The sequence below is a fragment of the Colletotrichum fructicola genome (genome assembly GCF_000319635.2).
Source record: "Colletotrichum fructicola Nara gc5 chromosome Unknown KSG_Nara_v1_contig04, whole genome shotgun sequence".
Classification (NCBI taxonomy): domain Eukaryota; kingdom Fungi; phylum Ascomycota; class Sordariomycetes; order Glomerellales; family Glomerellaceae; genus Colletotrichum; species Colletotrichum fructicola.
In genome coordinates this window covers 1,861,586-1,886,305 of record NW_027094054.1, presented here as the reverse complement: position 1 = coordinate 1,886,305, position 24,720 = coordinate 1,861,586, and the positions used below count along the sequence as shown (strand labels likewise).

Here is a 24,720-nt window from a genome sequence, read left to right as displayed (position 1 = left end):
CAAAGTGTGCCATACGGGACGATTACGCGCGCCACATTACGGAGTCCCTTGCGTTGAGTCGTCTGAGGTTTTGCCATTCCCACCTTGGTATTTTCAGGAACGGCATCGACCTTGAAGCATGGACCGAAATCGCCGTGCTGGTCCAAGAGGACGACATATGAGACCTGGACAGGACAGCCTGACCTGACGAGCCAACAGGAGCAGGTCTACCGGAAACAATCCACCCACGGATATGTCTATACGCATAACGTCCTGCCGGGAGAGAACAGCAGCTCTGCGGCGGAAAAAACGAAAACGAGACAACAAAAGCAATGCCGCTGTTCCGACTCAAGTCATCAGTCATCCAGTACATTGACTTTCCTTGCCTCAACTTCTCGCCTCGAGACGCGTCAGGTACCTGTTGATCGAAACCACCGCAACGCAGCCACCTCGCCAACAAAGCTTAGTGTCATGTTCACTCATCGCCTGTGTGGTGAGTCGCCCATTTCATCCAAGGCTGGCTCTGGGTGCACAGTGACCCCGAGTCTGGCCAGTAACACGCAGCTCTCGGGCGACGAGATTTGGGAGGGCACTTGCGATGCATCAACCAGCATGGGGGCGTGAGAGAGACGACAGGGGTTGTCCTGCAGTTGGTGGTGTGTCGTCTGTGTCTTGGGCTGCCATTCGATGCCCTGCCCTGCACCCAAAGCTCGCTGCTTGTGCCCTCGAGCCTGCCTCCCATGTCGCTGACGACTGTCGTCCGTCGTCAAGCAGTCTTGAGCTGCTGTTCCTTTGCGTCTTGCGTCCTGCATCCCGCCCTGGCTCTCGCCTGTGTCTGCTGCACCAAGCGGGGGCCGCCCCCGATGCATCAAGACTCTTTAGTCGAAGCAGAGGCCATGGGGTGTCGATCGACAGAACAATATGGATATCCCGCCTGTTCAATCAAAGCAGACGTCGTCGGACGATGGCTTTACCCTCTTGAGCATTGTCAGCTGGATTGGCTATCAGGCCCCTCCTCGCCGCCCCTCGATAATTAGCCAGACAAATTGTTGGCAGCCAGCCATCAATCACAATCACTCCCGTCACACTCTCACACGACGCAGTCTGTCGCCTCGCTCGCGCATACACTAATTAACAACCGGGAAACCTTTTGACTACTGCACAGTGCCTGCCTGCTTGCTACCGATAAACCAAGACGGGATTGGGGTCCAAATTAATGCAGGCTTTCGGCAGGCTTTCGGCAGCCAATCTCCATCCACAGAATTGCCATTGTGGTCCAGAGCGTGTCGATGAAACTCGCATAAGCCAGTTGACAACGTCGTTTTGTCTGGAAAATGGGGCATCTCCGGCGGCGGTAGACGAGGTGAGGGGACTGAGAGAGACACAAACGGCGTGGACATGAAGGGAGGGACGGCAAGGAGAAGGGGACAGGATGGGGCACCACTCGGAGCTCCCCTCGGCACCTGTGTTGGCAAGCCTTCCACCCTCCGTGTTCTTGCACTGGCTGCTGCCGTGTTTCCATTCCAAATCATTCAGGAATTGTGACTGCCATTGCGACCCAACACTACAGACCATCGGCACAGCAATCCATCCTTCTGGGCAGGTTCCAGTAAGCTGATTGCAGAGAGTCATAGACGCGACCGATGGAGGATGCAGACCGTCTGCAGCACCACCGCGCCAACATCCTCTCCACCGGTCCTGCGGCACGAATAGGAGGGGGCCCCGAGATGGAGGGTGAGCCAGATACGGACGGGAGGGGCAAGGAATCCTTTGGGGTCCGAAACACCACAAATTTTTATCGTCTTCTCTTTTTTTTTCTGCCTTTTTTCTTACCCAACGCGGCCAACACGGTAGGCGGCGGCGGCGGCGTGTCTGCGGTGTTCGGACGCCGCGCAACTCATTTTCCTCACCGCATCGCAGCTGGATCCCGACGACCTTCGGACGAAGGCCCGATTTTATGAAGCCCTGTCCAGGACACGTACGTGGTGCACCGCTGTTCGGCGATCAAGCTGCACAGGTTGCCTGGTTCGGGGATTTGCCGATGCCTGAATCTGAATCTCCGTTCTTTGAGTTGTCTGCCTTACCACACGGCTTCGCAGTCCGTCTTGGGTGATGGCAAGGCGTTGCCGTGGCCGTCACATCACATCATCCATCTGTCGAATCCGCTGTACCGGGACCCAGATGAGAGCTCAAACTCACCGACAGTCAGACGGTACACCAAGGTGCACTCGCTTGATACGAGAAACGACAATGTTCCTCGAGATTCCCTATTGGACAAGCGCTTACACGGTTTGGGGCAGCAGTAGGTGCGCCCCGAGACGTCAGTGATCGACACCCGATTCCTTTCTGCTTTACATGCCTCGTCAATCCTCTCCACCAGCATCACACACACACACACCTAACGCACTGCCGCGTAGGGTACGTGCCGCACTCTCACCTGGCTTCAAAGACGCCAATGCGATCATGGGCGCCGCGGCGGCGGCCGAGTCGTCCATGTCCGAGGCTCATGCTATGCACGGGGTCTGGGGGCATAAGCACACAGCGTCCAGGAACCGGTACCTGGAGTCTGCCAAGCACATAGGGCGGAAAATGAAGTCGAGCTGGCGGCATCCCTGGACGGGAAGCAACGCTATGCTGTCATCAGCCTCAGCCCTGGGGTTGCCAGCAAAGTATTTGTGCCTGGCCGTCCAACATTTGTAGGTGGCCTGCTAGCTCACACATGACGCCAAAAGGACTGCACCGCATTGTGGAAAGGCCTTGCCTCGACTCGTCATGTCAGGTCGATCCATGCGGCGCCGTCGCGTAACGCACAGGTTGCAACCCGGGGGGCCAGAGGCATTGCAGCTCCAGATGAAATCTGCAACCAACAGATGACAGTCGCTCGTCGCTGCAAACCTACCCTCTGAGGTGGGCGTCTGAGTGGTCGAAGGCTTCGTTGCAACGCTTTTGGCGCCCTGTGAATGGCTGGTGATCACTTCTCATCCGGCTTCAGTGGCTCGTTTCCCCAAGCGCGCGTCTACCCGGTCAATGCGGGGCAGTTACTGGCTTCCCATTGGGTTCTTCCACGCTAAGCCCCTGCATCACCCCGCCTGCCCGCCCAATCCCGGCAGCTGGCAACGTTCTGAATCCGCCCAAGCTTTTTGGCTTTGGCTCCGTCAGTCCAAAAATTTTGGAGGGACCCTGAAGGAAAATTCTCATACGCTGGTGCAGCGCCGCCGTCCACCCGTCACCACCGTCCACCGCGAACAAGTTGCATAACGTCTCAGGTTGCAGTCGAAGCCGACATATTTGTGATCAATCACCTCAAATGCCGTCTTCCGCAGCTCCCCGACGGCCGGGCCCCGCGGCCGACGACGAGGATCCGGCTTCCTCGTCCGCCAACTCCTCCGGCGCCGAATCCGAGTCCGACTACCTCGACAGCCCCGGCTCCCGCAAGAGACGGAGGACCGAGCCGCCAGCTGCCGAAATCATCGATGAAGACGACGATGATGACGAGGAAGAGCTCAAGGCTGTTGTTTCTACCATCCAGGCCCCTTCGCGATTCAAACGCGCCGCAGTCCCCGAACAAGCACCAAAGACCGTCCTTCCCGCGCCGTCGCAAAACGCAATCACTGCGCCGACAGACCCCAACACATCATTCTCGTCCCTCAACGTGCGCCCATGGCTGGTCCAATCGTTGGCCAACATGGCCATCAAGCGGCCGACGGGCATTCAGAAGGGCTGTATACCAGAGATCTTGAAGGGCAGGGACTGTATCGGTGGCAGCAGGACAGGTTCCGGTAAAACGGTCGCGTTCGCGGTGCCTATCCTCCAGAAATGGGCAGAGGATCCCACAGCCATCTTCGCCGTCGTCTTGACGCCGACGCGCGAGCTTGCCCTGCAGATCTTTGAGCAGTTCAAGGCCATCTCTGCGCCGCAGAGCTTGAAGGCCATCCTCATCACGGGTGGCTCAGACATGCGCCCTCAGGCGATTGCTCTGGCGCAGCGACCCCACGTCGTCATCGCGACCCCCGGCCGTCTCGCCGACCACATCAGGACATCGGGAGAGGACACCATCTGCGGTCTACGGCGCGTCAAGTACGTTGTGCTCGACGAAGCGGACCGCCTCCTCGACGCCACCGGCCCCGGCAGCATGATCCCCGACGTCGAGGAGTGCCTGTCCGTCTTGCCGCCCTCGTCGCAGCGCCAGACCCTCCTCTTCACCGCCACCATCACCCCCGAAGTCCGCGCCCTGAAGGACATGCCCATCAAGCCCGGCAAGCAGCCCGTCTTCGTCTGCGAGGTCGACACCCAGTCCCTCGCCATCCCCGCGACGCTCTCGCAGATGCACCTGCAGGTCCCCGTCACCCACCGCGAGCACTACCTGCACACCTTCCTCCTCACGGACGGCAACGCCGACAAGTCCATCATCATCTTCTGCAACCGCACCTCCACGGCTGACTACCTCCACCACCTCCTCCGCCTGCTCGAGCACCGCGTGACGTCGCTGCACTCCGGCCTGCCCCAGCGCCAGCGCGTCGACAACCTCGGCCGCTTCCGCGCAGCCGCCGCGCGCATCCTCGTCGCCACCGACGTCGCCTCCCGTGGTCTCGACATCCCCGAGGTCGCCCTCGTCATCAACTACGACATCCCCCGCAACCCGGACGACTACATCCACCGCGTCGGTCGTACGGCGCGTGCGGGCCGCAAGGGCGAGGCCGTCACCTTTGTCGGCCAGCGCGACGTCGAGCTGGTGCTGGCGATCGAGGGCCGCGTCGGGCGGCAGATGGAGGCGTGGAAGGAGGAGGGCGTCAACCTGGAGACCCGCGTGCTGCGCGACGCGCTCAAGGTTGTGAGCGAGAAGAAGCGAGAGGCGTTGTTGGAGCTGGAAGAGGGGAGGGAGGTTGGAGGAAAGAGGAAGAGGGCGAAGCAGAAGCTCAGGGCGTAGGTTTGCCCTTGGAATGTGTAATGTTTTGCAAAATGGGAATACATGGAATAGACAAAATAATACCCGAGGTTTTGAGACTAATGCTTTGGTTGAGATAAATAGGTCGATTTGTGCGTGAAACATCAATCGTCAATGTATCGCTGGGCAGACAATGTAAGATGAGTATGTGGTATCATGCTTGCGCCTTCGAGGAGACCTGTTCGCCTCAGGGACGCGTGCTTGGTATTGCAACGTGTTGTAGTCATAGTCTTCGCGATGGTTATCCTTACACAGCTGTGAGTGTGAGAAGTAGATGTAGGCTCACCCCTGTGTCGTGGTCGAATATACCTTCTCAAGTACCCAGCTCCATCGTCGTCTATCATCCCCGTCGGATGATTCCTGCGTTATAGGAGAACTGTAGGAAAGTCATCTGGCTTCGCAGTTTGCTTCACGTGTTGATTTGGACAGAACTCTAATCATGATGTGCCAAAACCCATTCTTTTCAGAAAGGAGTACACGCAGTACATTCCTGTTTGAAAAGAAAAGGATCATGAAAGGGGACACATCAATAGTATTATACCAACCATCGTGAGGTCTCGTTTAGATATCATAATAGCGATTAAGGCAATAGGGTTATGTGTGCCATCTGGAGTATTTATAGCCCCTCTTCACCACCACCCCAGAGCCTCTTATCCAACAAACAATAGGCTGGTCGGTATTACTTCGCGGGCCAGGCATATTATGAGGCACCATATCAATGGCCCACGAATCTGAGGTCGACGTTAGGCTCTGTTAAGAGGTTTGTGAACGCGTAACAGTTGGTCATCTCTCCCCCTGGCGTATACCTGCTTGTATTCAGCCGATGTATGACAACAAGATGATTTCTGTTTCTGACAATATGTTGTAAAGATAGGCCCCGATAGACCCAAGGATCCCTCGTGAAGCGTGCTTTGTAACTCATGGCACCAAGTCTCACGAGCGTATCATTTGTGTGTTGGCGTTCTCCTCCATCTGTCCCTCTAGGCGGTGGATTTTTGAATTGCACACTCTGCCTCGTCTAATGAAGCCAAGACACACGCTCTCCGACAATGGGCACCGCGATGGGCTGTTAAAAGTTGCACCGACAATGAACCGAAACTCGCAGAGAGAATGAGCCGATAATAGAGAGTTGTCAACTACCATTCAGACCTTGTTCTAAATCAGGAGGATACGAGCTTATCCCCCAACCAACTTCAGATCCCTAATACCAAGTTTTCACAGGGGCGAATAATCTATTATAAAAGAGCCGGATAGTCCAATATCTAAATCGTCAGCAACAAACAATTATACCTTTTTGATTAAGGAAATCAGGACACCCGAGAAAGGTAGCTAAAGGGGGCAATCTCGACTGTCGTACGGGAGTAAGAGCGTCTACCAAATTTTTTCATGTTCTAACGGTATCTGTCACTTTCTTCCGAGTAGACGATAACGAATAAGATAGGGCTGATGACCTGCCTGAGTTGTCTCGGCTTCGATGAGTCATGAGACAACTCAAACACCATACTATCCAGGTGCTGGAACGCTGCTGTGATCTTTATCAAGTGTACAGATAGAAGACATAAAGCTCACATTTTCCATGAGGTCGCTGAGCTCTGGTCACGGAGATTGCTTCGACATCGCCACCAGCGCAAAAAGGTCGCAGTTGGATTGTATATAAATGAACCAGAAAGCCAGCTTACTGACTGCATTTTCTCTTCCTTATTTCAACAACCTACACATCATTCGACGTCGTCAACGGAAACCAAATCACACATTGCATTTTCTTTCCTACATCACAGCTCTTACACAACAGCAAGATATTCACAATGACCCAAATCAAGATCAGCAGCAAGCATACCAATTTGGCAAGGCCCAGCGACCATCGAGGTCCGCCGGCACGCCCATCCTGCGCGGTCAAACGCCCGTATATCAAGGCTCGACCATCCGGGAGGCTATTCCACCTCAGGCCAAAGATAATGTATCTTATCTCTGCAGCCATCATCCTCCCTGTCGTTGTCAACAGCGTCTTTGACAGCCAGACCCTCCTTGCACCAACCAACGGCCTCGTCTCGATCCCCTTCGCCCTTCTCAGTCTCTTGACAAGCATCATTGCTACTGCCATTTTAAAAACTGATACAAATTTTCAACCGGATAGAAGAGGCCCTTCTGTGTTGGAAGCCCTTATCTTGGTGGTTTGGCCCGTGGCACCAGCCACCTACTTCGTCAGACTGGTTGATGCAGGTAGTTCTCGTTTGGGCGACGTCCTTGCGACGACCATCATATTACATGAATGCATGACCGCTCTGATGTGGATTGCTATGGTCGCTTGCATGGTCGCCTGGAGGCAAATGAGGAGACAGCTTAGGGAGGCATTTATGAAAGCAGCTAGGAAGGCAGCTCGGGAGGTAGCTCTGGAGGCAGCTGAGTTTATATTTGCAGACGCCTTTCCGCTGCATACAAATGCTGTCCCGGACGATGAAAAGTTTTTCGACTAACACGTTGAACATAATAAGCCTCCGCCAGCTTATGTCAACGTGTGAATGTAGACGAATGGCATCACGCGATCATAGGATGTGCATTCTCTCGGGAGTAGAACGGCATGATAGAAAGTTTTAGCAGCAATTAACGCAGTGTCTAGTTGGAAGTTCTTTGCTTATTATTTTTATTTAATATGTTTATCCTTTTTTGACTTCCAGATGAAAAGTGCTATATAGTGCGGCATCTCTAAGCTAAGCTCCACCCGTAGAGTATAAAACCATCCAGGAAGTACACCCGTGTAAGCCAGACCATTAGTACCAATAGACGGAGACTACGGAGACACAAACATCGTGAACGTTATTCCTTGGTCAGGTATTGTCCGGATATGCGAGACTGCCATGCAGCACTGACCCTGACGATGGCAACCCTTGCGTTCTTTTCCACGTCACAGGAGTCAAAAGCATGATGAGCGCACGGGAATGCTAGTGCTGTGCCAAACGTCCCTGAGATCGCGTGTTCTTCTTCCTGCCGTTGTGACTCTTGCCTCCTAAATTACAGCCTCACACCTTTTGCGACTACATCATGCCGTACTTCAGTTAGAACAGGACTAAAAAAGTCAAAGACCTTGTCGCACTATTCTGTAGTTCTCTGACATCAACCTATGCTGGGACTAAGTGCTTCGGGAGCAGGCTAACAGAAGCAGCTGCGCAGCTTGATGATTTGCTCAAAGAAACCTAATCTCTACCATGACGGCATGATCTACAAGTGGAAGAAACGGAGATACACCAGCAGCGTTGAGAGGCGTCCGCTACTCGGATTCGTTCAGCAGTAGTTTTCAAAAGACATCACTGGCGCGATAGACGCCCCTCGTATCCCACATTGCCGCCGTTCTTTGTTCCAAGAATAACATGGCTAACATACCACTTGCTCATTAAGCGCTCTGCCGATGTCATGCCTTTGCTAAACACTCGGGTTCACGTCCGCCCTACTCCCAAACTGGGAGACATCGACACGTTACATTCGTATTATTGCATCTTTTCGGCTCAGGGACTTTGAGTCGACACTGGCATGTCGCATCTGCATTCCAAACCAGTATGCCTCAGACACACCCCCCCCAGACTAACACACATGCAGATGGATATTTTCGGTAGCACGCCAACAAATTGATTCACCTTTACCGAACGATCGTCATTTGTGGTCCCGGAGATTTGGTACCAAGACACGGGGCTAGCTTCCAGCCGCGATGAAGAAACACGCACTCTGCCGCAGTGAGACCAGGCACCCGGGTCAGCCTCAATCACCTACCCCCAACGATCTACAATCACAGATCTCAGACATAGCAACACTTGCGATAGAATGTTATCTACATGCAACCTGCGAAAAAGAACTCCAGGACAACATCCCCTCCCTTTTGTTTACTTTTCCCCTATTCAACCCTCAGCTCATCAATATTGTAGCACAGAGAAGTCCAAGCGCAAGACCCGAGCCGGGGGGCCGCATCAATTGTCTCACCGCGGAAACGCCACCGGACAAGGCCCTGGGACCTGATCCCAGGTTTCCGGCACCGGGGGGCGGGAGGCGTGTTCCCCGACCAATCCGCTTTCACGGACATCGCAAAAGAGCTGAGGTCAGACAAGTCAGATCTCCCTCCCTCCCCAGCCAGCCTGGTCCCCGGGGAAAGGGGAGAGCTCTCTTGCGGTACACGTAGCGGGACAGGCACAAAAATAAAGAAAAGCGAGACGTGATGCGGCGGTCGAAGCAATCTGTTTTTGGATAGCTTCAGCTAGACAGCTTCGGCACATAGCTCGTGTGGAGCAGGCAAGGCGTGGTTCGTGGCTCGGTCCAGACCTCTGTCAGGAGTTGAAACGCCCTTCAGACGAGTCAAAACCAGGATACCTCTCACTATCTGATCGGACCTGACGTGACGGGAGTGCTTGATCGTCCAGCCAAGCGCACACATCACCCGAGGGGGCCCGCGTCGCTGAAGGCTCCCGCATTTCCGGGCATTGCCAAACCAAAGAAAGAGACAGACCAGCCAGACCGGGCTCTTATCCGGGTTTCGGAGCCCAGCTCCGGGGCCGCTCCCCGACGCTCGACCGCCACGGCGCCGAGAGAACGCCATACCATGCTCGCGTTTGTCATCAATGCCTTCTTTTCAGGCACGAGTCCCATGTTCTTTCACAGTCCCGCAGATATCGACACACCCTTTCGTGGGGCCCTTCAGCCTCCACGTGGGTGTACCTAGCGCAGCGTAGCGAAGAGGGAGGGAAAAAAATCTAGACCCAAGCCCACAAAAGCCCAGTGAAAATCGCGAACCGACCAGAAGGATACGGAGGAAACCAGCAAGAATGAGAAAAACTAGCATAAAATTTTCATCACGATATCCACCGCGATGGATCCCCACGGCGCCTTACCGACGCGAACCGGGCCTCTGTGAGTGTGACTGTGTGTGAGTCTGCTGAGGTCAAAAAAGGGAAATGCCTGCAAAAAAAGTTTTCCAGAGAGGAAAAGAAAATCTCCACATGGTGTTGGTTGGGTTTTTTAGTTGCCCAATCCAGCGCCCGGGACCCAAGTGTTCGCGGACTCGCGGTTCGAATACTCCACCGTTCGAGAACCTGAAGAGTTCGTTCTCGCAACCCCTCCGATACGCGGAATAGTAGAGAATTTCTCTTCGCAAGGATGGTGGATGACCGGACACCCAACACATCCATTGACCGCGGACCTTGCACCACGCGACACACACACAGAAGCCACACAATTCCGCGCATCCACTTCCAGGAACGCCAGACAGGAATCGCGCAAGCCCCTGAAATACGCTAGAAGCACGCTAGAAGGCCACATTTTCCACGCTAGAAGCTGTGCACGGTCCAGAAAAGCGGAGATCAGCTCAAATGGAAGGACGCTAGAAGGGCGGGAGAAGGGCAGGGGTCTCGCTGTTTTGAAGCCATCTTGCGACAATCCTCAAATCAAACACGCAAAATTGGCATGCCCATGAGAAACTTGCCAGCGCACCTCTCTCACTTTACACCTCTCTGACGGGAGCGACGTTGCATTCTCTTCCTGCGAGTGATCCAGATACGCGGCGTCTCGCATACATATTCGGCGCCGCTGATGACGACCAGCGGAGACCGGCCAGGAGGTCCTTTACAGGACCGCAGACACCGAACATATACGGGACGCCTCCATCACGCCCTCTCGAACGATGCCAATCTAAAGCGATTCCCGCTGCATTGTGGCTTGTGTGGGGGAGGAGAGATTTCAGGGCGTGTTCGGACGAGACCGATGCAAAATCCGGCGACATTCCGGCGCCTCAAATTCCACACGCCGCCCCGTTCGTTCACATTTCCCGTTGCGCATACGAGCTGTGCCGCCAGCACCCAATGCAGCAGAGAAGCAATGCATGCCATTTCATATACAGTCATCGGGGAAGCTGGCGCAAATAGCCAATGAGCGCCGTGGCTGCATTTCTTTTCGGTGGTACACATACCAAGCCTTCGCAGCGCAAGCCACGAGCGGTGAGGATAACACGCAGCTGGGGTTGCACCGCCTCAGTCTTCTGATAGGGCGCTGATGCGAGGAGCGAATCATCGTAAGGGCGCGATGCAGTCAGCATACCTACCTACCCCAAAGAGCGGAGGGAGGGATTTGCACAGCAAAATTGATCGTTGGCTTGCGAGTCGCGGGAACAGCCCTATCTGTGTAACTGCATCATCGTCGTCGGCGAGTTGCTACGTTCCATTGTGCCCTTAGTATGTCGACGAGTAGTAGGTGTGCTGTGCTGACCCCTGGCTCTGCCATGTAAGAAGCTTACCAATGACTCTGCATTGGTCATTATCGCGGTCCCCATTTGCGCACTTGGCTTGGGGGATCTGTAAGCTCCGTCGGCGTCTCTCATTTCTCATCAGTCAACAGCAATTGGTGTGTCCACCGAGGCCCGCTCGCAGGGCTGCAGGGTCTTTCTGTCCTCGCATTCCATCGCCCTCGGCCATGTCCATAGGCTGACCGTGAGGCACCCTCTCACCTGAGCACGTCAGACCAACAAGAGTCCATGAGACGCCGTCTGAACCCTCAATTGGCTTCTCGCGTCATCAGTCCCGAGGGAGCACGGAAATAAGGTGGTGATGGTCGCACAGGCAAGCGCTGGCGGGGAGAAAAGCATAGGGCAGCTGTCAGGACCGCGGGATTGGGAATTCAGCAGCGCAGTCCCCACTCCCAGCAAAGAAGAGAAGCTTTTAGCCTTTCGGCAACAGTCTGCTATGACGCGAGCGCGACGATGTCTGAACTTTTGCAGTGATGAGTAATTTTTGCGCTGATCTCTTGCGCTCGTGAAAGAAGTGTCCTCTCTCCGACCCGCCGACCGTCCGTCGGGACCGCGGTGTCAAGAGTGAACCGTGCGGGAAGCTCGGCAGGGTGGGGACGAGGGGTGTGTGCGAGCTTGCGAGGGGTGCTTTCTGGGTGACTCGCAGGCCGCAAGAGAAAGATGCCGAACTCCTCCCCCAAACCCGGGTCATCATCGACAGGAACTTTCGGACGGCATGGGGCCAACTCGTGAGCCCTGTACACGAGCCAAAGACGGGCGCGGGAAAGGGTCCAACGACTTAGCACGGGTCCTGTGTTGTCATCCCGCGAGGGTTTCCAGGAACCAGCACTGGCGTTGCTCCGTGTTGCGCCGTAAACCGTAAACCCGCGATCCGTAGCCATCGTGGAGTGCGGGATACGTTGTTGGCGGCGGCGGCGGCAGAGTCAGGGGCCCCGAGTCTGGGCAGCCCCCAATTTCCGCAACTTGGGGAGCCAAATCGAAGGCGGTCACGCGTGAACCGGCGGTCCAATCCACCAGCCCGGCCGTCCGCCCTGCCGCTCCAAGTAGCGACCGCTTCCCACTGCTGCCATCGTGGCTTGGGTCCTGTCCTCCCCTCTCACGAGAGACGGCTGCAAGCCTGCACGGTATTTTTTCCTTCTGGAAGGGGGACACAGCAGCTGGTTCAATTGGCTGAACCGAACTCGCGGTGAACGCGAAAGGGGTTTACGAAGTATTGGCACGCTGTGTCGCGGCCACCATGCAAGCCACCTGTTCTGATGCCGTGGATTCGTACGTGGCCGTCCACGCGAATGCGCAGCAGAAGAGCATCAGTCCCGTTGACTCAAAAGCCGTCGTCCTCGCGACTGGCTGGTCTTGCTGCAGGTCGCATGCGACAGCGCGCCAGATTGGGCTTGGAGGGGAAACGGAATTTGGATGTGGCTTGACCTCTGCCAAAAGTCTGGCAGATGACTGATGAGCGATGAGCAATCCTGCTTCAGGATGAGTGTTTTTTTGAGTTTCCTCCCTTTGCTCCGTGCCCCCGAGTGCGGTGCCGCTGGTCTCCGACAACCCCACGCCCAGAGCAATCTCGGAGAGTAAACTTGTGAGAGAGGCTTTCTTTCGGCATGGGCAAAGTCGGAGACGGCCCCCCATCTGGCTTTTTTGTCATCACTTGACAGCTCCCGTGCGGAGCCGGGGTCCTCTTGCTTTTCGTCGGTATCCAGGGAGACGGGACAAGTCGGCGAACTGGTACGGCAGTATGACTGTTGTCGATGCTCAATCTGACGGCAGCCCGTGCGAAACATTGGATCAATGCTCAAAGAAGCAATTGCGGGTTTCTTCTGCTTCATTCGCAAGGAAGGGCGAACAGAGACAGGTACGGGGAGACGCCTCAAAGCGTAGGCAGACGCGAGGCTCCCCAACGGCGCCGCTGATGCAGCAGCCCCCGTGGATGCTCCGTCGCCCCGGGCAATTGACCAGTCGCGAAAGGCCGGCGTGGGGTACCAAGCAGGCCGACTCATCACGACTGTGGCTGGTGTTCTAGGCATCACCGTAAAAGAAGGGACACCGCGAGAGCGAGTACGGCGTGTGCGTTACGCAGTAGCCTGTGAATCCCGTAGGCGGCGTTATGCCCAACGCGGAGAGCAAATGTACCTCGCCTATTGGCTGCTGCTACGTTGCCCTCAGCCCTATCTCTCTTTCGGCGTGCTGTATCTGTACGTACACTCGGCACCCCTGCGCTTCTCTCCTGTAATTACTGCTCGGGGCCACTCGTAAATCCGTACAGATCTGCTTCGTGTTCCTCGCAAGGTGCTGTGATTGGTGCGTGTCCGACAAAGCCAGTCAGCTGGTTAGATGGCCCCCAGTCTCAGGCTCGCACTCGCAGCCAGGTGAACGGAGCCGACGGGCGGGCTGTGCTGGTGCTGATGCTGATGCTGTGCTGTGCTGTGCTGTTCCGCCCAGCGCTGCCTGCCAGAGTATTATCCATATTGGTGCAATGATTGATGATCGCGGTGCCCTTCGCGGCCCTCGGCGCCGTGCATGAGGCCCAGCGACCGACGGGGGTACGGATAGGTGCCCAGGTTGAGGTAGCAACCGCACTCGGTCTGCTCTTTTAGTCCTTTGGACACAATTAGGCTTCGAGTGCGGTACCTGCCCTGGGGTAAAGGACTAGGGATTAGGAATTGGTAATTGTGCCAATTGCAGGCCTTGGCCGGGCGATCACGCCCAAGCACCACCCCGGGCCAATATTGAGGCCGTCCTTCTTTCGCTTGTCCGCCTCAGCCTGTCGCAGATGGCAGATGTGTCGAGAGTTACAGTTTCGAAGGGAGATGAGCCACGGCGATTGTGACGGGTGCGCCGAGGTAAGATGTGCGAATGCGCATAACCGCGTAACGGCCGAGGCGTAGGGGTCGTCGTACGTAAGGCACGCCCTTATTTTCACCAGTGATTGAATTGTGTGCAGAGGTTTGTCAGATGAAATTGTGCATTCGAGACTCGAGATGACGCGCTGGATGGGTAACGGGGATTGTGCTGTAGAGGCCGGGCCGCGGCGGTCGGCATGGGTAATCACTGAGCAGAACAGTCAGTACCTGGATGCCAATGGAATCACGGTGGAATCGGTGGTCGGTGCGGAGTTATGCCTATCCCCTATGTCCAAGGCCTCGGGTCGAGCCCGTGATGGCGGGAAGAGGGATAGCGGCCGGAGAGTTTGGACGGTCGACGTTGATGGAACTGATTGATTACAAGCACTGGCTGACAAAACGAGGTGTACAGTAATGGGGATGGTATTCGAAAAAGGTACGTATCCTTTGGCCGAGTGCGTCAGAGAAGAAACTGAGACGGGCTTGACGGGGCAGCCACGTACCTGGCGCCGGACAGCGCTGGTAAGCTGGAAAGTCCGAACCACGACGGCAGACATACCCACGGTGAGATAGGTACCTACAGCAGGTACTGCGGCAGTAGGCGAAAGAGCGGAAAAGTCGACCTGAGGTGTGCTCTGTAATGGCAGCCTGTGGGTGCTGCGGAGGCTCGGGAAGCGCCTCGGGCTTCTGATGACAAAAGCCGCCCAAACTCCAAAGTCCACAAGCCCACACCTTTCCGCTGCAAGTGTGTGAGTCCTCAGCCTAAGCCTCTCCACCCGTCCACCCGTCCTCACACCCCCGTGGTCATCTCCCCCCCTGCACCTGCACCTGCCACACACTCTCGACACCACACCCCTCCCCTTGTCACCGCTTCCTCACACACTTTTCTTCTCTCCGAGCCCGACAGTCCAGCGAAGCGGTCGAGGGAGTTAAAAGAAATCTGTTTCCCACCACGATCTAGATTCCCATCTTTCCAGTCCACCAGCTTCAGCTTCACAATCAACAGCCTCAGATTTCCAAAACAAGAAAGCATCTAACCCAACAAGCTTCAAACATATAAACACATCTCATCCCCATCTTTGGATATCTCAAGCTTTCTCTTCGCCTTACATCATCAACCACTCCCGAGTCCAACCCGAGAAAAGCCCCTTGGAGAAGATTATCAAAGCTTCACACACCGGCAACACTAGCCTAGGCACCCCTGCACCACAACAACCCCCGATCTCGCTTTGAGTCATACCAGCCAAAATCGCGACATCAGTCACCGTCGGTGCAAAGTCACACAAAATGTCCACAACAACCACCCGTCCCCATACTCACTCTTCCTCCTCACCTCTGCACATCACCGCCCTCAAGAAGAAGATGAGCATCACTCAGACCTACTACCTTGCCCACAAGGCCCGGGCCAAGCTCTCATCTGAGGCTGCCCGCGCCGACCACGACCTCCGCCTCCTCGTCGGCCACGCCAACCTTCTCGACTCCCTGATGCTTGAGCTTGCCGATGCCGAGCGTGAACAGGAGAGCTGGTTCAACCAATCCGTCCGCGGAGCCACCAAGAGCGAGGAGCGCCACGTGCAATGGGCCGACACCATCGTCGAGGATCCTGAGAATGACTGGGACGCCTCCGACTCGGATGACTCCTCAGACTCTTCCGACGACGACTACGACGAGGAGGACGACATCGAGATGGCCGACACCGTCTCCCTCCGCCGCATGCCCTCCGGCCCCGCTTCCCCGAGAACAACAACCGTCTCCGTCTCCGAGGACTACGACATGGAGGAGGACGACCTCGAGGAGGACTACGCACAGCTCGAGCTTGTCCGCACACCTTCCCACTCCAGCAGCTCATCACCACCAGAGCTCGAGCACGACTCCGACATCTCAGACGACGAGTCGATGCCCCCATCACCGCCAAACGCAGTGCTCACCTTCTCCGAGAAGGAAGCCAAGGAAGAGATCTCACAACAACAAGACGGCGCCTTCTACTCTGAAGGCTACTACCTGCCGCCCAGGAACCCAGCGAGGCTTGTGTCTGCCATCTCAGTGTACTAGACACTTGGGACGTTTTCACTACTTCGACTGTGATTTGATCTCTTCTTTGGTTTTACAGCGAGCGTTTGCATAGCATGGCGTTTTTACATATCGATACCAAGACCGGCATGGTTCATGATTTTGAACGGGCGGGTTTACAAAAAGACAGCAATGTCCACTCAGGAATTTCCTCTCATCTCTACGGATTTACTACAATATTTTCCTATGTCGGAACCGGGAAGCAAGGCACGAATGGGTTGGTCGGGTGGACCACATACGACCTTGATGGATAATGGATGGCTATTGGAATTACTTCTCTTCGGCTGCCGCTCCCGACTCCCCCGATCTCGGATCGCGGGAGCATCGTGGTCGAGTGGTTCAGCATTGTGTTACAGACAGATAGAACAGAGCCGCTGGGGTTGCAACAGTGCCCATCAGCGAGCAAAATATCCAATTGAAACAGATTTCAATCTGAACCCCCTTTCCCCTCGCCTTTGCTTTGCACACGTGAAGAGATCACGATTGCATCATTGCACTTCATTCGCCTCATCTCGGGGGTTGAAACTGGCTGACGAGTCATTCAGGCAGTCCACATGATTCAGCAGGAACGACAATGCGCTGCAGCGCAGCGAGCCAGACAGCGAGAGAGAAGGCGCAGGCGACGGGACGCTTTACCTAAGCAGCAGAGACAAACCAACAGCCACAGCGATCTCGGCAGATCGGCGTCGCTCAACTTCCGTCCTCCCTGCTGCTTACCTCATTCAGCTCTTCCCGCTGTCCGCCCTCTGCAGCACTCGACAACCAAACTGTTCAACGAACCGACCGCCCCGACTTTCTATCGACACACCCTTGTCGAGCTCAGCAAGCCGTATTGCGGACGAATCACAAAGGAGCGATGGCATTCGGACTTTGGCGGTGTGTTTTAACTCCCTCCAAAAGTCGGAATTACCAAAGGGCTGCCTGGAGCAAGCGAAAACCCCGACGCCAGTGATTATTCCCGTTGCGGCCGCTTCGGGCAGTCAATCGAAATTGTCATTTACAGGTCGCCGTCAACTACAATGGTACCGCGCAGGACCAAACGACGAGAGTTACGCCGCTCCCCCGACGGATCTTAGGGATTGAGGCAAACGGCGATGAATGCAATTTCGACCATGGTCTGATTGCTTCGATGGCGACGCAATAGCGGAAACGAGTGCGAACGATGGCGGACGGCAGAAGCAGCGAGAAAAGGCGGCGCAGTCGTGAGTCCTGAGCGATTACGACGATACGACACGAGTCCTACAGCGTGTGCACCCGCGGGATGAATCTAGCGGAGTGCGCGGCCTCGCGAGCAGATGCGAGTGGCCGAGGGGGAGGGGTGTGTGGCAGAAATCTAGCCCAGCAGCTGGCAGGCTGGCAGGCTTCAATCAATCAGTCATCACTCTTCAGGACGGACGAATCCCGCCCGAATGGAGTCGGCGAGCCCAAGAAGGGGAAATTTTCGAGGGAGAGATCACCCAACGGAGCCCGTTCGACCTCCTCTCGGGGCCCGTGTTGCCTGCGCTCGGGCCGCCGTACACCACGTGTTGCCTCTCTGGCACACCCCCAAATCTCCATCTCCAGCCCCCATCAACCGCCCCCTGCGACCATCATCCCAGCTGACATAAGGCGCAGCAGAAGCTGTGCAATAGATCTCGCTGAGATTGGAGTTTGGAGATTAGGGACTGCTGGAGATGGAAAATGGCACGAGGTTCGCTTGGCTTTCTTATTGCGCGACCCAGGGTCCCGGTCTGGCATCTTACTGTGCCTGGTCGTGGCCCGACGAGATTGGAACTGCCAACCCCTCGTTGCTCAGCTCACCGATCCTTCAATGCTGACACCAAACGCCAGGCGGACCAAGGTTTGTGTGTGATGAGCCGTTGTCTAATCTTACTGGCAGTTCAACCCGACAAACAGGGCTGAGAAGGAGGGCACGATTGCCGTTGGATAAACCGTCCAACCTTGAGAGCGCAGCGACACAAAAAAAAGAACGAGTCCGACTTCGCTCTCGCGCAAACGGAACAAAATTGATTGAGCCGACCGACGATACTATGCAGTAGATAACGAAGAGGGGAAAGCAGGACGGATGGAAAATTTGACGATCCAGTGACATTTTCCCGCCCGCCATTCGGCCTTCGCATCCGATGCGACGCAATCAGACCCCCCGCCTTTCCGTTCGCCAGTCTCGGCAAGCCTAAAAGTGTTGGTTCAGTTGCTCGGCGGGAAGCACTTTAGCAGACGGCCAGCGACAGGCGACGCTTATTTGTTTCACCTGAGCAGAGCTGGCCCTTCCCGATCGAGTATCCTTTGCCCGCGAGAGAGATTGTCCGGAGAGGAGTCATGACTGACACTTTGCTGCTCGCACGCAATCAACCGAGTCAATCAGGTCTCGGAAGACAAGTTTCCCTGGCGTGCCCAGCTTGCCAGCGTCTAGGCTAGGCCTCTGCGCTATCCCACGCTTTCAATTCATGCCCCGTTCCACGATACCTCCCAAACGCACTTGTTGACCGCCAACCGCTTCACCGTCCACCAGCCCGCCGTTTAAAAATTTTTGCTGCTGCCCTACCGTGGAGCTTCTGGGCTGCAGTTGAGAGAGGGCCTCAACACTGAACCGGGCAACGTAGGGCGGTGAAAGGGGGGTCCCTTGCCTGTGCCTGAGCCTAACAAGCATTGAAATGCGAAATTGGGCCAGCGCGTTGCCAGCACGCCAGCAGCCAAATTTCGCTGCAAAGTGCGTGCAGGTGACACGTTCACCCCGGATGAGACACTGGGCGTGGGGTTGACCCTATCTGCCTTGGCCCAGGTCGATCATCTGAGGCGGGATTGTGCAAGGCACAAGACGGGCGTGTCTCGCACGCCATTTCGATCGCAATAGGAAACACTGATTACCTGCTGTGCGCGCTGCTCCCTCGCGATAAGTTGAATGCTACAATGATTATGCTGCTAGAGTCCTACAACGGGTCACGATGGCAGTTGCAGTGGCCCGCTAGGACTATCGAGCGATCTTGGCCTCGACGATCTGCTGATAAGGGCACGGCTTCGCTTCCGAAGAATAATGCTGCATCCTTCTGTGGTCTACGGGAGCCTTCCAACAGGCCGACCGACCGCCGCACCGCCCGCAGGCGGCAGCGCTGCAGCAGCCGACCCCGCTGAAGTCCCCTCCGATCCGCTCGCCGCAACGAACTCCATCAGCAGGTTCACACACACCCCCTTCTCCGCTCCTCCGCCGGGGTGTCTTGCGGCGAACTGACGAGATGCGGAAAGAATGTGAGTCTTTCGGCACCGGCGGGGCGGTGGGCTTCTTTCCATCCAGGCACGACGCACCTCTGCGGGGGTGGACTTTTTTCTTCTTCTCTGCGAAGAACCATGTCCAGCTGTGGGACGGACGCAAGGGCTGGGCGGTGATTTTCATCGACCATCGTCGAAAAGGTGCAAGAGAAGCGAGGCAGATGAGATTGAGCACGTCGTTCCAAGGCCGGGCTCTCCACCTCTTTGAGTCATCACGACGAGAGAGACTCGCGGCGTGCACAGTCACTCACACACAAATGTTACCTTCTCGCGTCCCACTCTTGATCCTCTGATGCGCGCATCTTCTGCTGCACACCCCGCTTGAGCTTGGCGTTGGAGTTAATCTCACTAAGTCCAGACCTTTAGCCCCGCCGGCAAGATTCCATGGGGTGTGAGTCTATCAGGAAAGATCTGGTGGGATTGATAATTGTGCTGCTGCTTGGGTAAGCCGAAGCCGAGCACAAGCCGATTATTCATCCAGGTACCAGCACGCAAGTGACGCGGACTCCACACTTTTCCGCGCGTTGGGTGCAGAGCGGGTGCGGCCGCGGCTGTTTGTCTGGCGGCTGGCCCTGTCGGCCTGGGACGTGCTCTCTCTCCCCTCGGCCGAACCAACGCCCACTGCCTGGGGACGAGTTCGATGCCGAGTGACCGAGGAGGGGTTCGACTACGGAGCCCAGTGGGCTGGGATGGTTCACCGAGGTGAAGAACCCCCTTCAGACGAGACTTGAGACGGTTGCAACGGTTTGCGATGGCTTGGGGTTCTGATGTCAGAGATATTAGGAGTCATGATGATGCTACCTTTCAAAATAAGAATATCTGAAGCAAAACAAAATGAGAAAGCCCCTTATTGAGCCGTACGTGCCCTCGTGAGATGCCGTTCTCACCTCAGCCCACTATGCACCGCCGTTGTTGTCTATCCGGGCGTTCCAGACCAACGGTTCCTTCAACCCATCACCAACTCCGAGAAAACAAGAGTTGGCCCGTCCGCGAGAACATGGTTGTGGCTGAACTGCAGCGGGTGCCTGGTGAACCGGTCTTGGGGGACATATTCGGAATTAAGAACAGCTGTCATCCAATGGCAGATGCATCATCCGGAACCCGATGGTGCGGGAGGGGGGTGTGTGAGGTGCGTGATGTTGACGATCTGTGTGCTTCTGATTTGGAGGGGTGATCTGGTGATGCTGGGCGAGGCTTCGCTCTCGCGGTGGTGGTGTTTGCCCGCGTATTCGACGTCGTGGGGGTGTGGTGGTGTATGACCACGCGGACTGTGAGTGTGAGGGCCGCGGCGCGGAGCGGTATTCGTGTGTCACCCCGACGCCGACGACACACTTTCGCTGTCAGTGTCATTGACTTTATCAGGCATGGGATGATCACTCTTTGCGCACAGGCCTGCCGGCCTCCCGGGACTTTCACAGCTCGGGGACATGCCAAAGTCCGGATCTCTCGCTGCGAAGGGGGAAGAGTCCCCACTGTTTAGACGTAATTCGAGTGCCAACAGTTCCCTTGCTTTAGCGTCGTCGCTCTTTGTGTGGCTGACGCCAATACCGAAGCCGCGGGGCCCGGTGGTTTGGACCCTTGGAGAATGGATGAAGTCATTTGCGAGTTGATCTGCGGAGGAGATTGGTTCGGACGAGGTGTTTGGGCATGGTGTCCGTCTCGGAGGCGATGCTGTCATGGAAGGGTAATCGGCGGGCCGGGGATGATGGGGCCGGGGTTGTTGACGTTTAGGTTTTGGGTTTGGATCGATGAGAACGGTCTGTGGAGTTGGGAGCCGTTTGTCAGGGTTCTGGTGCCGAGTGGTTGGGAGTCAACGTCTGTCCGTGGAGGTTGTGCTTGATTAGGCTCGGCTCATCAACGGTTCTCGAGAACACTATTCAAGCCTCGGATCGGGTGTGGGCACCGAGTGCCGGAGGAGCGGAGCAGGCACTGGACGGGTTGCATTCCGGGCCAGAATCCGTGCCGGTTGATGAGGCTCTCCAAAGTCACTCTATTCAGAGCCAAAGATGTATACGTACGGCGCCTCTGGCTAAACCTTTCTCATTCTTCCTCTACACAATTCGCAACTATCTCTTCACACTTCGCAAGTAGATCTTGTGCTGAGACAATCCGGGAATGACTCTCGCCAAAAGTTCTGCTTTGCGCCTCTATCATGTGGTTGATCAGAGGTCTGCCTGTTGTCGACGTCCCCACCGCCAAGTAAATCCCCGCAAGAACACTTTGCCTTGCTATCAAATCTTCGTCTTCTCCGTCGTCTTCACGGACTCCTCGCCTCTTAGCAATTACTTTCTCGGTTGCTTCGAGCTCCTGACCGAACTTGATTGCATTTACCATCTGACCCTTCATTGCGTAGGCTATCGCCAAAAAGGCGTTTACCTTGAGATGGATTCGTTGATGGAATGTCTGATATATCAAGCTCGGCCTACCCTCCATTTCTTCTACAACAGCTGTAAGAGTCCGAATGGCGTCGTCACACTGATTGTTGCGCATGTACGCAGTCCCAAGCGCCAGCCGAAATTCTAGGGGCTGCAGTTGCGGAAAGTCTTGGCATGATAACGTCAGGTCTTCTCCCGGTGTGGATTCTAATAGGTCTATTGCCCTACTGGGCTGACCTACGGCTTCGTAGGCTAATGCAAGCTGTTGTTTCACGCTCAAGACTAGTAGTTTGTCGTCATGCTCCATCTCATCGTGCAGTACAAGAACCTGTTCCTGCATGTCGATGCATTCATTGAGTTTTCCGATGCGGAGAAGTTCCTGACCCAGATAGGCTTTTGCTTCTAATACCCAAGTGTGCTCATGAACGTCGAAGAATTTCAGCTTTGCCACCAATATATCTGCCCGGTCAGAAGCTTCGCTCTTTTGACCCGCCGAGTGGTATACCGAGACAAGATCCAGCTCTGCTTTGATCTCACTTGCTGCATCAGTCCAACGTGAACGTTTTGTCTGTTCAAGGACAAGCTCTGCGATTTCGACTGCTCGTTTTCTCTGCCTGAGCCCCATCTCAGAGAGAGATTTGAACAGAAGGATCCGTGTGGATATAATGAACGGTTCGTCTTTATCCCACCTCCTTTCACATAATTCGAGTACGCGTTCGGTTATTTGCGCAGACTCGTGGTATCTGCGGTCACTATATAGGAAATAGTTGGCATAATAGCCCACCTCCCATACTTTCTCAGTCAGATCAATCTCGGCCGTGTCTATTGACATAAGAAGTCTGCAAGCATGCGGGAGGTACGCCCACCATTCTTCGACAATTTCCTGCGGTGATTCTGGTAGCAATTGAGCCAGACGAATTACAGCAGCTTCGGTGGCGGCTTTGGAACCCTTCATTTCTCTGAGCCAAACTCCCGCGGCCAAGTGAACAAGGCTGTGCATATCGAACGTCTGTCGCAAATCGCCTCGATCACGGATGAAGGCGTAGCTCAGAAGCGTTCCAACAGCCTGATCTAACTCAATCTCATTTGTGAAATTGGGAAGCATCGTTCGTGGTATCCCTTTTGGCTCAATCTGAGAGCAAAATGATAGCAAAGTGGCGGCTTGCGGGTGATGCATGTTGATTTGTTCGAATGATATTGCCCATGTGGTCAAGACGGAAGCCGTCGCTCTTCCAGTTGCCATCCGCTGCTGAAGAAGCTTGATCAAATTCTCGTCGGTGCCAGCCATAAGATTGACGTAGTCGCTTGTGGACTTTCTGTTTCTTTTCATATAAGCTGCAGCATGCGCGATAGCAAGCGGCAAGCAAGTGAGCTTCTCCAGAAGAATATCAACCATTTCGTCTGGCTCTGACGATGCGTTCTTGCCAATAAGCCTGGCCAAGAGGTTCTTTGCGTCGTCTTCGTTCATGGCCTCCACATCGATCACATTCCCTTGCGAGACGCACTGGGCCACATCCCATGATCGTGTTGTGAACAGCGTGAGACAACCATCGTCTCGTGGGAGTACGCTATTTCCATCGCTATCGTAAAGCATATCCTTGAGCATAGCTTCGTCATCAACGTTGTCGATGATGAGAACCCAAGGGCTAGCGACTCCGGAGGACAGATATCGTTGCAGCGCCGTCTTCACCCCAAGACCCTCCGAACAGTCAAGACCAACTTTGTGAGCAATATCTCCGTAGGATTTATCAATGCTCCCGCAGCTCAAAGCTGACATCCAGAGTACGGAGTGAACTGGCATGGTATCTTTGACCCAGTGCGCGAAGCTGAGCGCGATCTCGCTCTTGCCCGCGCCGCCCAAGCCGCAGAGAGCGACTGATTCGCACTCTTTGTCCCGCAGCATTGTTTGAAGTTTCTGCATGATTTCCAAACGGCCAACAAAGTTCAAATTCTTCCCATTAGGAATCTGATGCGATGCTGCTCAGCTTTGTCAGCACGCCATAGCTTCTGTCACATCGCCCGTTGGAGCGGTCGACTCACGCTTGGATCTGCCTTGATACTCATGTTTCCTTTTCGAGGGTCGCGACAGACAGGTATGGTCAAGGTGATCGGGACAAGAAACTGTGACGTTGATTAAACTCTATGTCTGGCAGAGTTGGTATCTGTCCTAGCTCTTACCAAATGTCAAGGTCCCAACGTCCCCGAAAGTATTCCCCGAGTTATTCCCTGTGTTCATTACACCACCAGACATGTTATATTGTGTGCCTGTGGTGTGGTCCCGATTTGTTTGCTGCGCGTAGATCGCTCCCATCTCCATCTCGGATTCATCCAGGGATGGCTCTACTTTTGAAAGTGAGCTGATGGCCTCTTTGATCTCGTCAAGGTCATCGTTGAGACTGAAGACTTGGCTCATGGCCAGGATTCGCATGCGGTCCAAAATCTCCTTCATCAAGCCCTCCACACGATCAGCCTGCATGCCACGCATAGCTTCACGGTACCAGGCCCGGGCCCTCTTCCAAGTCTTGTCGGCGTCTCGATCCTTGCATTTTTCCTCGAGTGTGGCAAAGATCTTCTGGAGCAGCTCGACTTTGTCGTGGCAGGTGTTGATGGCCTCGCGGATAGAGTCGCTGTTCTCGTCGACACTGGGATCTATCCGTTGGATTCTTTCATAGACACGTTGAAGAACACCCCGGACCAAAGGGAGATTTTTGTTCACCTCGTCGAAAGCCTTCGGAAGGTTCTGGATCTTCTTGATGGTCTCGTAGGCGCTGGAAAGCGCTCCGATGATGCCAATGGTTGAGCTGACTACACTGAGAGGATCCATCTTGGAAGCCAAGATTCAAAGCCGGAAAGGCTGCTGTGAGGTGAAGCGCTTGAAATTCAGGGGAAGAAGAGGAGGAGTTGCTCCTGGGTGTTAGGAATTCAGCTTGTTAAAAGGTGCTTTCAGCTGAGTTTTATACCCTG

At 55.2% G+C, this 24,720-nt stretch overlaps 3 protein-coding genes across 3 annotated transcripts; 2 read left to right on the top strand and 1 right to left on the bottom strand.

The window, feature by feature from the left end:
- Positions 1 to 3,286: 3,286 nt before the first annotated feature.
- Positions 3,287 to 4,906, top strand: DBP8 (ATP-dependent RNA helicase DBP8; the record flags this gene model as incomplete). The annotated part of the gene is made up of 1 exon (XM_032035920.2): positions 3,287 to 4,906. One exon carries the CDS (start codon positions 3,287 to 3,289, stop codon positions 4,904 to 4,906), a length of 1,620 nt encoding a protein of 539 aa, XP_031885167.1.
- Positions 4,907 to 15,331: 10,425 nt separating this feature from the next.
- CGGC5_v007352 (uncharacterized protein) lies at positions 15,332 to 16,096 on the top strand (the record flags this gene model as incomplete). Its single annotated transcript, XM_032035919.1, has 1 exon — positions 15,332 to 16,096. One exon carries the CDS (start codon positions 15,332 to 15,334, stop codon positions 16,094 to 16,096), a length of 765 nt encoding a protein of 254 aa, XP_031885166.1.
- Positions 16,097 to 22,508: 6,412 nt separating this feature from the next.
- afsR-2 (Regulatory protein AfsR) lies at positions 22,509 to 24,580 on the bottom strand (the record flags this gene model as incomplete). Its single annotated transcript, XM_066151847.1, has 4 exons — positions 22,509 to 22,548; positions 22,623 to 23,733; positions 23,797 to 23,877; positions 23,935 to 24,580. 4 exons carry the CDS (start codon positions 24,578 to 24,580, stop codon positions 22,509 to 22,511), a joined length of 1,878 nt encoding a protein of 625 aa, XP_066008697.1.
- Between the last annotated feature and the right edge of the window lie 140 nt (positions 24,581 to 24,720).